Here is a 13,735-nt window from a genome sequence, read left to right as displayed (position 1 = left end):
AATTCACACATTCAGAGGTACAAATAGAATACAAGGAAGCAAACAATCACCTACCCACACACAAAGACAAAAACTCAGCCTTTCACGTGCACAAACTCACACATAACACCCTGGAGGACATGTTGTGTGGGATAATGAGGAACAGATTTGATATGCTGAAAGGACAGAACAAAGCAATTAGCAGCAGAGCAGTGTGTGTGGAGCACCCTCAGAGAGAGCCTGAGGGCAGGGCCACACACAGACACACCCATCTGCTCAGATCTTCACACACATGTGCAGACCAAACACTAACGGATGAGCCTGTGTGAGGTCACAATCAATCTGCGCAGAAGGAGACGCAGATGCTGGAGTGTTTCAAACAGATCCATAGTAGAAACAGGGAACGCAGGAGCGAGTGATGTACAGTACAATTTGGCTTAGATCAGATGAGTGAAAGGATGAAAATAAAAGGCTAAGATGTTTGTTCTCACCTTCTCCTGCCAGTGCAGTATCCCGATGATGACGAGAATAAAGACACAGACGCCAATCAGTGCTATCGCTGTCAATAACACTATATTACTCGGGGTTAGGTAGAGCTTCGCACTCCAGCTGCAAAGATACAGACAAAGAGAAAGAGAGACAACTGAAAACTTTTCAGAGCACCAGTTCAGTGGAAACTTTAAACATCATTCAAAAACTGTGAAACGAAATGTGAGCGGAGCCTGTGTAGATCATCAAAACAGTGACGAGGAGTTTACAGCACTGAAGAAAACTCTTATTAGCACTGTGTACCTTCATTCTCAAGCCTTAATACGATGATACAAAGAACCTGAGAAAGCTAAATATAATCAGCCCTGACGCACTCTGACAAGCTGAAACATCAGGACATCAAGATGAGCCGCTTTAAATAACAGGCGGAGAGCGAGCGAGTAAGTCTGAACGTTCTCCATTTGCTGGAGAGAACAGAACGAGAGAATCTCTGTTTATCTTTACGAATTGTTTGAAAGCAAAACTGCAGCCGAAGAAGCCCGTGCTGGGTCCATGGGGAATAGCGGGAAATCAAGTGATCTGCTCAAATATTTATGATAAAGATTGGCGGACAGCTTCATTAAGATACATTTTAGCTGTGCTGGTGAAAGCATTAAATATTAAAGGCAGAGGAAACACCTTCTCACAGTCCTGATTAAGACTAGGACGTTGAAGGACGTTGTGATGGTCTAAAATGAAAAAAATTACATTAGCAGGTTTATTAATATTTGCTTGTTGGCTGTGGGGTTGGATCTCAGTAAATGCTGATAATATTAAATGAAGGAAATATCTTTAAAATGTTCTTGGATTGTTTGTGGGGGTGGAAATGAATGACAATAACAGCAGGTGTTGAGAGAGTGTACATATAATGCAATAGAGAAAGTACAAAAAATGCATTTAGATCAAATATTCTTGGCTGAAAAATGTTTATGTTTTAGATTGTATAACAGTTTCTTATATTTACAGGAAAAATTCTAGTAATGAGTCTATTATTGTTAAAAAATTAGGAATGTGGACGTTAATGCAATTAATTGTATGTTTTTTTCAAGGGTGCTTTGGGTGTGCATAAATTTACAAATTCTATGTACTCCTTATATTATTTTATCATTTGGTTTTTTGCTGTCCATTTGGAGTATCCTATTAAAAATTCTAACAGTTTATTTATTAATACATTTAACAGAATATTAATATATATATATATATATATATATATATATATATATATATATATATATATATTAAACTTGCTTATAGTAATCTGACCGATAAATCCATTTTTCCATAAACAAAGTATTAATCTGCTGCTTGAGCATGTGTGTGTGTACCTGCGAGGGTCATTCTGTGGGTATGGTATAACGATGAGCTGGGAGTTAGGAATGATAGCGGTCCACTCCTGTTTCCTCACATACTGCAAAATAAAGAGGGTGATAGATGGAAGAGAGAGCATGAGCGCAAAGAATATTAGTACCATTACCGTAATGGAAATCATAGCACATTCAATTTCTGCAGTTGTCCTTTGGCAAACATGCACTAAAGCTGATGTGCCTCTGTGGAAGACAGAGGGAATTTGCAGAAGATTGTCTTTTTTCATAATTGGACATTATTGAAGTGAGGGGTCTTAAAGGAGGAGAGGGCATGTTTAACATCTTTAGCCGTTATTAAATATATAATGGCTGCTATACTACTCCAAAATCTCGCTTCACTAAATCTGGCCCTTATTTACACTGTGTAACTAAACTTTTGTTAGCTAGATGGAGAGCTGCGCTTCAGGTGCCGGTACTCAGTGTGAAGTGAAGCTTCAGCGCTATTACTGAAGTGAGCAGGAGCGATGAATCCAATCAGAGATTTCAGCATCACTTTAAAGTGCAGATGAGTAGGTGGAGGAGCCATTTGCAGGCAAGGTGATCAAAGCTACACAAAACAAGTTTTTTAAAATATCTGTAAAAAGTTCAACTCCATAACCTCAAACTGGCTACAACCCAGTCAAATCCTTCAGCCGCTAACCCTGTGTGATTCCATGTGTGATGTTCACTTCAAATGCTCTACGCAGGACAGTCACACTTTTCATTTGTTAAACATTTACTCTGCTCTCAGAGAGATATGAAATTATTAACTAATATAAAATTGTTCAGCATTGACTGAACTAGAGATCCGGCAATGAGAGAGAGAGAGGCAACGAAAACAGCCTTTTAAATTTGTGTTGATGTTGCGAGTCCTTCAGTAGGAGAAAATGCCATAATTTTTAGTGCAACATCCAGTTAATAAGCCTCAAAACATGTAGCAGCATCAATAGTCATCTATTCCCCCAGCTATTTGCAAAAAAAAAGTTCATTAGAGGAAGGGAAGTCTCAGAAAGCTTTAATGTAGTATGAAGACAGTACCTCCATCAATTACAAAGGTAATTTTCCCTCTTCAACTTGCTTCTCGACAGCAATTAGTAGCAAACGTTAAATCCGTCTTTTTGAGGGAAACCTCCAGGGGTACAGATTTTAATTTCCGACAACACATTTATCATAACTCTACATAACGGTATGTGCGTACATGTGCGCAGCTGAGGAAGTGTGTGGTCTGAAAAAGCTATTTTTAGTATGTCTTTAGTCAGTATGGATGAGGCTCGCAAATGAAAGGGATGGGGTGGTATTCGGTCTCGCTGTGAAGAGTCGAGCCTCTGCCTGCTGCAGAGGTCAACTGTGGGCACCGGCAGAAAGACAAAGATTTGTTACAGTCAAAGACCCTCTACTGCTGCTCTGAGCATTAGAGAGGGAGAGCGACTGAAGCCCACGCGTTTAAGGGTTACGCTAACCGACCGGCCCTGGCCTTATGATTATGCAACAGAAAGACCTTGATGGGGCTTTTTTTATAATATAGAACGAAGATATTGCAAATTTAATTATATGGGATTACAGTTTAAGAGTTCAACCTTCTAATCTGTTAGAAAAACAAACATTTGAATGCTTGTGCTGACAGATCAATGCAAGTTTGATAGCTGTCAGAAAAAACAAAACAAGTAATTACTTCAAGCAAATGATGGCTGCTTTTTCAAGGTGTCCTTGTTAGTGTAATTATGCAAATAAGTACTGAGTGATATTAACTCTGTGTACTTTTGAATACACTTTATTTTAAGGTCTTTTTGTTACAGTGTAATTATACATTTAAGTACTGAGTATAATAATAAACTAAATGTATTTAAGGGGGGGGGGGGGGGAGATGCTGTTTCATGCATACTGAGCTTTTTACACTGTTAAAGACTTGGATTCCCATCCTAAACATAGACAAAGTTTCAAAAACTAATGTTGGACGTTTGATGGAGTATTTTTGAATACTCCTAATAAAAATACTCCTTCTGGTTTCTTACAAGTTTCGGAGAGTTTTTTTCGAGTATGGCTCGGTTTGACGTTAATAGAGCGGAAGGTCCTTGTATGGGCCGTACGGGCTCTTCTCCCGGTAGGGTGCGCGCACGTGACTAGAACGAGAGAGGAAATGCACGCCCGTAAACACTCTTTCAAGGTGCAGATCCAGTGATCCGTGAACACTTCTGACGCGCCCTATGGTCGCGCCGCGCTCCACTTTATTCCTATGAGTGACGTCGAGCGACTTCAACGCTTTCAGCACAGCATTCCGGGAAGGCAGCGCTGCATTTGAACTGGTTTGAACGCAGAAATGACGGGAAGCTTCACAACATCGGGTCAGTCGCGTCTAAAAGTGGATTTCCACCGTTCACTGCTGTCAGGACTTCACCAAATCATACCAAAGATGTGTGTTTTGGAGCGGTCCCAGCGATAAAGGTTCGGTCCTGCTTTGGAAGCAGCCGGTGAGTAAAACTGCTTCAAATGTCTGTGCTGTTGCCTATTGTCACGTGAGTAAACATCAGTAAACGGCACGATCGCGTGCTTCGTCATTCAAATGCGCTAACGGACTCCATTGTTGTTCTCTGTACGTTACACTAGTCTGACGTGCAAAACCGTTTTGCTTGCTACTGCTAAGGTTTAGTCGCATACAATAGTCCATAAACTGAATCATGTCCTCATAAACTGCGAGTAAACACACACAAATGTTGACAGGCCACTAAATACAGTACATACCACAGAGACGGACATCCTGTGTTGCTGTTTCACCTGTTCAATTTATTTCAGCCTGGATCATATATCTATTAGCTGAGATCGATAGCCATGGGTCTCTCCACGCTTGAGGACGTCACCGCTTTGCGCGCTCATCATTCTTTAGCTCCGCCCACACGATACGCCTCTAGGCACTCGTTTTTTTCCGGAAAGACTCGGTACAGCCCATATTTCTTTTATAAATATAATAAAACTAAAGACTTTTCGGAGATATGAAGGATGCAATACTACTCTATAGGTACTCAAGATTGACATGAGATTGACTGAAACTGAGTGTTTCACCCCCCCCTTTAATATAGGTTTAGGGTTTGGGCTAGTTGCATGTATACATCATTTATAGCTATTACTACATAGCAACTGCATTTAACATAATGTGACCTGGCAAAAGGAGCCAGAATGCACACTGAAAATTTTTGATCTACAGGCAAAACAAGTGAAATATGTCGATTTTGGTAAATACTCACGAAAATAAGTTAATTAAAAAGCCCTCGCCTAGTAATCCCAATGCTCCAAATAGCAATTAAACATCTAAAAGTATCTTTATGAGTACCTATCTACTCGTGCTGACTGACAGATCCGACGTCACTCACAGCTCGAGATTCCGATATACGCGGAATTACAGTAGGCCATCTGCGCGGTACAGTGGGTCTTAATATAGGCTGTCTGTTTCATTAAAGGGATAGTTCACCCTGAAATTAAATTAAAGCCATCTTTTACTCACCCTGCCTTTGATTCAATGCTCTATGTCCTTCTATCCCTTTCAGACCTCAAAAGCAGAAATGTAAAAAATAGTCCTGCACACACTCTTTCCTATAATGGCAATGGATAGCGACCAGGTTAAAACATTACAAAAATTATACAAAAGTATGACACAATGAAACAGTGAGACCCGCGGCATATATGGAAAGTAATTGTTAATCAAACAGTTGTGGTATTATGGAAAAAAATATTGAATATATCTAGAAACTTTGCTGCCGTACAACAGTGCAGTGATATTACGCAGCGCCTAAAAATAGGCTAACTTCTATCAACATAACCAACGTGACAACCTTCTTGCACAGAGAGCATGCTGGGGACTATTTTCAGGTGCTGCGTAATGTCATTGTGTTGCTGCACCCATGGTACGACAGCAAAGTTTCTGGATTATTACGCAGGAATGAGATTATAGTAGAAAACCACAATATTTCATTTTCTAACGGTGAATAAGCTAAAGTCCCCAAAAGTCGGCATGTTCCTTTAAGGTATGGTTGCTAGGTGATTTTGTTTTTGAACCTTTAACTCACTGTTTCTCAAAATTAACTTTGCTGAAAATATTGACTTCAAACAGTATAGCTCAGTCATTCCTTTGTCCCATTCAAACAAATTATACATCATTTTAATAGAGAATGTAAAAAAAAAAACAACAACAAAAACTCATGTTTGAAAATTTGCTAACTGCGACTCATTTTGCCAGCTCGGGTAACGTATGTAACAATGTGTAAAATAAAGTATTACCGTACTTTCTATAGTGTTAGGATTAGGGTTCAATTTAGGGTTAGTTTCAATTGTGCATAATTTACACTTTTTATTACATGCTCAACATATAAAAAAATAAATCTCAGTTCCTGCATTGTGCTGCAGTGAGCAACGTGTTTTTTCCAGGATGAAAAAAGATGTGATAACATGGGTTGTTGAGAGATTAGAGATGTGACAATGATAGAGAAAACTGAGCCTTCTTTTCCTTCTCCACATGAGCTCTGAGAGTTCAGAGCCCAAACCGGAGCTGTCAGCAGGAACTGTAGGTATGCCGTATAGAAACATTCATCTGTGTCAGAAATACAACCACATATGCGGAGCCTTTGTGAGGAAATTCTCTGGCAAAGTCTTCCTCTCTCATTCCCTTAAGTTTTTGAAGAAAAAAAAAAAACACCCTATACAGTAGGTCAATAAAAACAAAAACAAAAACAATGAAATTAATATGCGCATATTCATATATCAATATTTGCTGAGAAAAGCCTTCAAATGAATCAAATTTAAAAGGCATTAGTGAGGCCGATGGGTTTATCGATGAAAAAGTATATTAAGAAGCATATATATATATATATATATATATATATATATATATATATATATACACACACATATATACACACACATATATACACATGCACACACATTTCTTAAGATATCTTTCAAATGTTTAAGAGTGTTGTTTTTTTTTTCAGTGTCTTGCATCATCATTTTAAAGACACCTTGTCGGGTTAAAAACAGTTCAACTTTTAAAAAGCATGCCTCGAGCCCCCTGTGTTCAAATCGGGTCAAAAAGGCATGATTAAATGTGCAATTTTGTGTTATATATATTTGTTATATAACATTTGTTTTTTGCTGTGCTTTTAGAGTATCCAAGTGTCCTTTTTTTGGGAGGACATCTTAATTTTCCTCGAACAAAGCTTGGAAAAAATAAACTTTTAAGGTGAATAACCTTTCAATTTGATGGCTTACGTTTACTTTGCTAGATACAGCAAATGATGGCAAGATGAATGCGTTAAACAAGATAAATTGTGTACGTTTAATTTCATGATAAGGGTGCTATTAATCACAATGAACAATTCTAACCTATTAAAAATTCGAACAATTTATTTATTAACACATTTAACAGAATATATATATATATATATATTTTATTTATTTTTTATTGTATTTTTTTATATATATATATATATAATTTTATTTATTTATTTATTTATTTATTTATTTATTTATTTATTTATTTATTTATTACAAATGAATGGTACAAAATGAATGTGTTAAATCGGCAGCCCTATTAAAAAACACAAAACAGCAAACTGCTGTACGTGAGACTTGGTCAAGCACAAGCTTTGTGTTAATGTGAATGTGTGTATGCATGTTCATGTACAGTGCCTTGCGGAAATATTCGGCCCCCTTGAACTTTGCAACCTTTTGCGACATTTCAGGCTTCAAACATAAAGATATGAAACTATTTTTTTGTGAAGAATCAACAACAAGTGGGACACAATCATGAAGTGGAACGAAATGTATTGGATATTTCAAACTTTTTTAACAAATCAAAAACTGAAAAATTGGGCGTGCAAAATTATTCGGCCCCTTTACTTTCATTGAAGAAAACCAAGTTCAGTGAGGATCTCTGAATGATCCAATGTTGACCTAAATGACTAATAATGATAAATAGAATCCACCACCACCTGCGTGTAATCAAGTCTCTGTATAAATGCACCTGCACTGTGATAGTCTCAGAGGTCCGAACACACCAGGCAGGTCCGAGATACTGTTGTGGAGAAGTTTAAAGCCGGATTTGGATACAAAAAGATTTCCCAAGCTTTAAACATCCCAAGGAGCACTGTGCAAGCGATAATACTGAAATGAAAGGAGTATCAGACCACTGCAAATCTACCAAGACCTGGCCGTCCCTCTAAACTTTCAGCTCATACAAGGAGAAGACTGATCAGAGATGCAGCCAAGAGGCCCATGATCACTCTGGAGGAACTGCAGAGATCTACAGCTGAGGTGGAAGACTCTGTCCATAGGACAACAATCAGTCGTATACTGCACAAATCTGGCCTTTATGGAAGAGTGGCAAGAAGAAAGCCATTTCTTAAAGAAATCCATAAAAAGTGATGTTTAAAGTTTGCCACAATCCACCTGGGAGACACACCAAACATGTGGAAGAAGGTGCTCTGGTCAGATGAAACTAAAATTGAACTTTTTGGCAACAATGCAAAACGTTATGTTTGGCGTAAAAGCAACACAGCTCATCACCCTGAACACACCATCCCCACTGTCAAACATGGTGGTGGCAGCATCATGGTTTGGGCCTGCTTTTCTTCAGCAGGGACAGGGAAGATGGTTAAAATTGATGGGAAGATGGATGGAGCCAAATACACGACCATTCTGAAAGAAAACCTGATGGAGTCTGCAAAAGACCTGAGACTGGGACGGAGATTTGTCTTCCAACAAGACAATGATTCAAAACATAAAGCAAAATCTACAATGGAATGGTTCAAAAATAAACATTTCCAGGTGTTAGAACGGCCAAGTCAAAGTCCAGACCTGAATCCAATCGAGAATCTGTGGAAAGAACTCAAAACTGCTGTTCACAAACACTCTCCATCCAACCTCACTGAGCTCGAGCTGTTCTGCAAGGAGGAATGGGCAAACATTTCAGTCTCTCGATGTGCAAAACTGATAAGAGACATACCCCAAGCCACTTACAGCTGTAAAGTTTGAAATATCCAATAAATTTCATTTCACTTCATGATTGTGTCCCACTTGTTGTTGATTCTTCACAAAAAAATTACAGTTTCATATCATTATGTTTGATGCCTGAAATGTGGCAAAAGGTCGCAAAGTTCAAGGGGGCCGAATACTTTCGCAAGGCACTGTAGTCATGTGTGAGTGTGTTGGTAAATCAAATCTGCAATTCTAATCACTGTTTGATAAAGACCTCTGTTTAGCTCAGTGACAGCTGAGGAAGCCGATGTCTTAAATTTAAATGAGTAGCACTGGGGGAATTCTAGAGGAAGTGGAGGGAGGGACAGATTTAAAATTGCATTTCCTCAGCTAAAAGCAGACAGAGACAGTGTCTAGCAGCTCTAAATAAGGGATGAATATACACTGATCAGGCAAAACATTAGGACCTAATATTCCTAATATTGTGTTGGTCCCCCTTTTGGTGCCAAAACAGCCCTGACCCGTCGAGGCATGGGCTCCACTATAAGGCGGGCTGTGGTATCTGTCACTAAGATGTTAGCAGCAGATCCTTTAAGCAGGGACAGTGTTTAAGTATAGCAGAGTATGGCAGGCTCTCTCTGTAAGCGCACTACACTCACAACGAAATGGATAAGTACAATATCGAATTCCTAAATCTTACACCAATTTAGCATGATTAAAATTACACACTGAGGGACTGAAATAATTGTATTATCATAGAACGCATTTGTTTGTTCACCTTGAGTTGACAGTTTGAAAAGTTGTTTCCTTTAATTTATTATCAAGATCCGAGGGGAATTATCCATTGTTTTCCGTAAGGTCAAGAAAAATTATATCAAACTCACTTTAAATTCCCTTAAATAAAGCATACCCATCATACTTTGTAGGCTATTTTCCATCCACAATGCCCGCACAAATTGTTGTTGTGCTTGGTTAGTACAAAAACCTCTTATTAACATGGAAAATATCCTTTTTCTCACGTGTCACGTTTGGTTAGGTCAAAGTGAAGGCTTATAATGCTATTTCAGTATTTGTATTGCTTTTTTATTGTTCTTAAGTCTGTTGATAAGTTATTTTAGAGGATTTTTGTCCACATTTTGTTAAGATAGGCTAATGTGATTATCTGGGAATGTTGTTGTGTGGGGATTGGACTTGTTTGTTCAGCACATCCAACAGATTGCTTGACTGGATTTAGATCTGGGGACTTTCGAGGCCAAGTCAACACCTCAGACTTGTTTTTTTGTGCTCCTCAAACCATTCCTGAACCATTTTTGCATTGTGACAGGATGCATTATCCTGCTGAAAGAGGTCACAGCCACAAGGGAATACAGTTTCCATAAAAGGGTGTACATGGTCTGCAACAATGCATAGGTAGGTGGTAAATGTCAAAGTAACATCCACATGGATGGCAAGACCCAAAGTTACCAGCAGAACATTGCCCAAAGCATCACACTGCCTCCACCGGCTTGCTTTCTGATGTTCTGATGCTCTCTGTCCCACTGTTGGTGCTTTTGGACAGGGTCAGCATGGGCACCCGGATTGGTCTGTGGCTATGCAGCCCAAACAAACTGCGTTGCACTGTGTATTCTGACACCTTTCTGTCAGAACCAGCATAAACTTCTTGAGCACTTTTAATGGTTACTGACCACTGCAGACCGGGAACATCCCACAAGATGCAGCTTTGGAGATGCTCTGACCCACAATTTGGCTCTTGACAAACTCACTCTTCTCCTTACATTTGCCCAGTTTTTCTGCTTCTAACACATCAACTTTGAGGACAAAATGTTCACTTGCTGCCGAATATATCCCACCCACTAACAGGTGCCATGATGATGAGATAATCAGTGTTATTCACTTCACCTGTCAGTGTTATGCCTGATCAGCATGTGTGTGTGTGTGTGTGTGTGCAGGGACAGACTGGGGCTAAAAAACAGCCCTGTACTTTCTCCCAAATAGGCTCACCATCTGGCCATTCGCCCCTAGCTGTGCGCAACAGACACTGTACTATGGTGCACTATGTACTAACTACACTGTAGCCTATTTGGCCCTCTTTTCTTTAACATTTTCCCATCCACCTTTCTCCTTATGTTTTCTGCAAGCCATTCTGTTGCAATTTGATTCCGTAAATCCAGGGACCAATCACAAACTGGCTAGTAGGCCGACTCGTCTTTCTCAGTTTTTTTTTGTTGTTGTTGCAGATAGCAGTATATAAGTGATCGTATTAGTGCCTCTGCTGATGGCTCTTCATATTGTGTTAGTAGGGCTGTCAATTGATTAAAATATTTAAATTAATTTAATCGCACATTTTTAACAGTTCTTAATGTACCTTAAATTAATGTCTTAAATAAAGTTTTTAATACTCTAATCAACATGGGTATGGACAAATATGCATGCTTTATGCAAATGTACATTTATTATTAGTGAAACCGTACTCAGAGCATGAAGACTAGACATTGCAAAGGTCATAGATGTTTTTCAAATAGCTTGTTCATGTCTCTTAAGCCTAAGCTTAAAAATTCAGAATAAGCAGTGATTTCTCTCATTTTAAGAATATAAATAAAGGGAGTTTTTACACTGGCAGTTTAATTCAGAACAGAGCACAGTTCGTATGAAAAATTGTTAATGTGAAAGCTGTGATGTGGACCTGAGAGCGGACTAGTACAACACCATACCTGGAGTAGGAATATAGTGCGGCCCCTTTAAGAGCTGGAATATAGTACGGCCCCTTTAATAGCTGGAATATAGTACGGCCCCTTTAAGAGATGCGCCTTCCTGACAGTATTTTGGGTGTGTGCGCCAAACTGAGCTGCGATTCACACGAACAGTGTGAGAAACATGGACTCAGGAATGCACTTGTTCATAACCTGTATTCTCTTTAGCCAATTTTATTGTATTTAGTTCAATAAAACACATGTACTGTGGTGATGGTGTTAATGATTTACCTCGGACATGAGCGAGAGTGAGCTTGCAGTGCATCGCTCAGACTGCAGAGAATGTGCTCAGTGAAAAAAAAATACTTTTCTTTTGAACTGGAGTCAAAAAAAAGTTCAGGGAATATGGTAGTTTATGTAGGCTATAGCTGCACTTGTTTCAGAGTAATGTTATTGTTAACCCTTTTCTTTCCCTAGGAATGTTTGCTGCTGCATTTACGTCTATGTCTAATTTCAATTTCTCCAACTACGGGCCATGGATAAAACAGAAAATGTCTTCAATGTAAAATTAATTTGCGTTAACGTGTTATTAGCGCGTACATTTTGACAGCCCTAGTTATTAGACTTTTTTTTTCTTTTGCTGACGGCCCTCGGTTGGACGGCTGTTCGGGACTTTTCCAGAACCCACAGATTGCCAATCCGTCTGTCCGTCCGTGTGTGTGTGTGTGTGTGTGTGTGTGTATTTATATTTAGGGCTGTTAAAATTAACGAATAAACACAAATTAATTTTAACGGCCGGCACTAATTTTATTAACGTGTGTTTAACGCAGTGCACATTTTCTGTTTGATTCGTGGCCTAGCCTGTAGTTGGAGAAATCGAGAGCATCCAATGACGTGGGTCAGAAAACAGAAATGGGGAAGGAAAAAGGCTAACAGTAACATTACTATTCTGAAACAAGTGACGTTATGTAGCCTACATAAGCTACCATTTTAACAGTTTAACTTTTAGTAGACTAAAAATTAAAGTATAAAAAAGTTCTGGAAGTTTAAATTTACTGTAAATCAAATATACTGTAATAGATATTTAATATTTAATATAAAATATATATGTTACAAAATAATTTGCACTCTAAAATTATTATCAAATCAAAGCCATATGTCTAATCAATTTGTGATCCAAATTTGAAGTTGATATCACGAAAATTGAAGTTCCCATGAGATTTTGTCATTTGTGTCATTGAAATTCCATTGATTTTTTTTAAATGCAATTTCCAGTGTCAAATGTATATATTTTTGTCCAAATATCACAAAACAATTTGCAGATATAGAACCGTGAGACTCAGACCTTTCTGACGATATGTGTTTTGTCAAGATTAGAAAAGGTTTTCATTATAAAGTAGTTAAATAAATATGAGACGACACCACTTGGGGAGGAGCCAGCTAGAATAATTTAGATCAGCGTTTCCATGGTAATGGAATGGTCCGATTTCAAAACGGGTTTCACAGGATGAATCTTGAGTTCGTAAGCTTTCTATATTGATATATAGTTTGTCAACATTAGATCAGAATAAATATAGGATATAATTGTTTTAAACATGGTGGCAAATGGGCCCACCCAGTGAGAGTTAACAGGTTAAGGTACATTTAGTAACGATTAATCGCGAGTTAACGCATGACAATCATACGATTGATTGCGATTATATATTTTGAATCAATTGACAGCCCTAAAATATATACATGTGTGTCAGACACAATGTTCCCCTTCTCAGACACAGGACGGAAGCAGGTAGAAATAAACCAGGCCATCTGCATGCTCTTCCTCTCACGGGGCCTTTCTACCCATGATTCCTCCCTCCTCCCTCCATATGGCGAGTGTCTGTGAGTGTGTGTGAGAATGTATGTCTGTACCTTCCCTCCAGGGGGCCGGGGGATGCCCACAAACAGGTGATCCAGGAAGTTGGCGCTGCGCCCCAGACCAAGCACGGTGTAGGGCAGCTGGAGTGCGAGATGAGCCGACTGGCTGAGCTGCCCCGCTGCAGGGAGAGAGAGAGAGAGGGAGAGGGAGAGGGAGAGGGAGAGAGAGGGAGAGAGAGAGAGAGAGAGAGAGAGAGAGAGAGAGAGAGGGGTAGGAGAGAGAAAGAGAGAGAGAGAGGTAGGAGGGAGAGAGTGGGATTGAGGATGGAGGAGTGAAAGTTAAAAGAGAAAACAGCCGAGTGTGAGGGGGAGGGAAGT

General features: G+C 39.1%; 1 protein-coding gene across 1 annotated transcript in view; it reads right to left on the bottom strand.

Moving 5' to 3' along the window:
* Positions 1-13,735, bottom strand: part of itfg1 (integrin alpha FG-GAP repeat containing 1) — a 159,344-nt gene that overhangs the window by 6,531 nt on the left and 139,078 nt on the right. Inside the window, exons 15-17 of the mRNA XM_067438070.1 lie at positions 13,412-13,536; positions 1,833-1,915; positions 471-588 (exon numbers count right to left, since the gene is read on the bottom strand). Of these exons, the coding sequence (XP_067294171.1) occupies positions 471-588; positions 1,833-1,915; positions 13,412-13,536 (326 nt within the window). The remainder of the gene's footprint in view (positions 1-470; positions 589-1,832; positions 1,916-13,411; positions 13,537-13,735) is intronic.

The sequence above is a fragment of the Pseudorasbora parva genome, chromosome 1, assembly GCF_024679245.1.
Source record: "Pseudorasbora parva isolate DD20220531a chromosome 1, ASM2467924v1, whole genome shotgun sequence".
NCBI lineage: Eukaryota > Metazoa > Chordata > Actinopteri > Cypriniformes > Gobionidae > Pseudorasbora > Pseudorasbora parva.
Note: the sequence above shows the minus strand (reverse complement) of the source record. Positions and strands in the feature narration are given on the sequence as shown.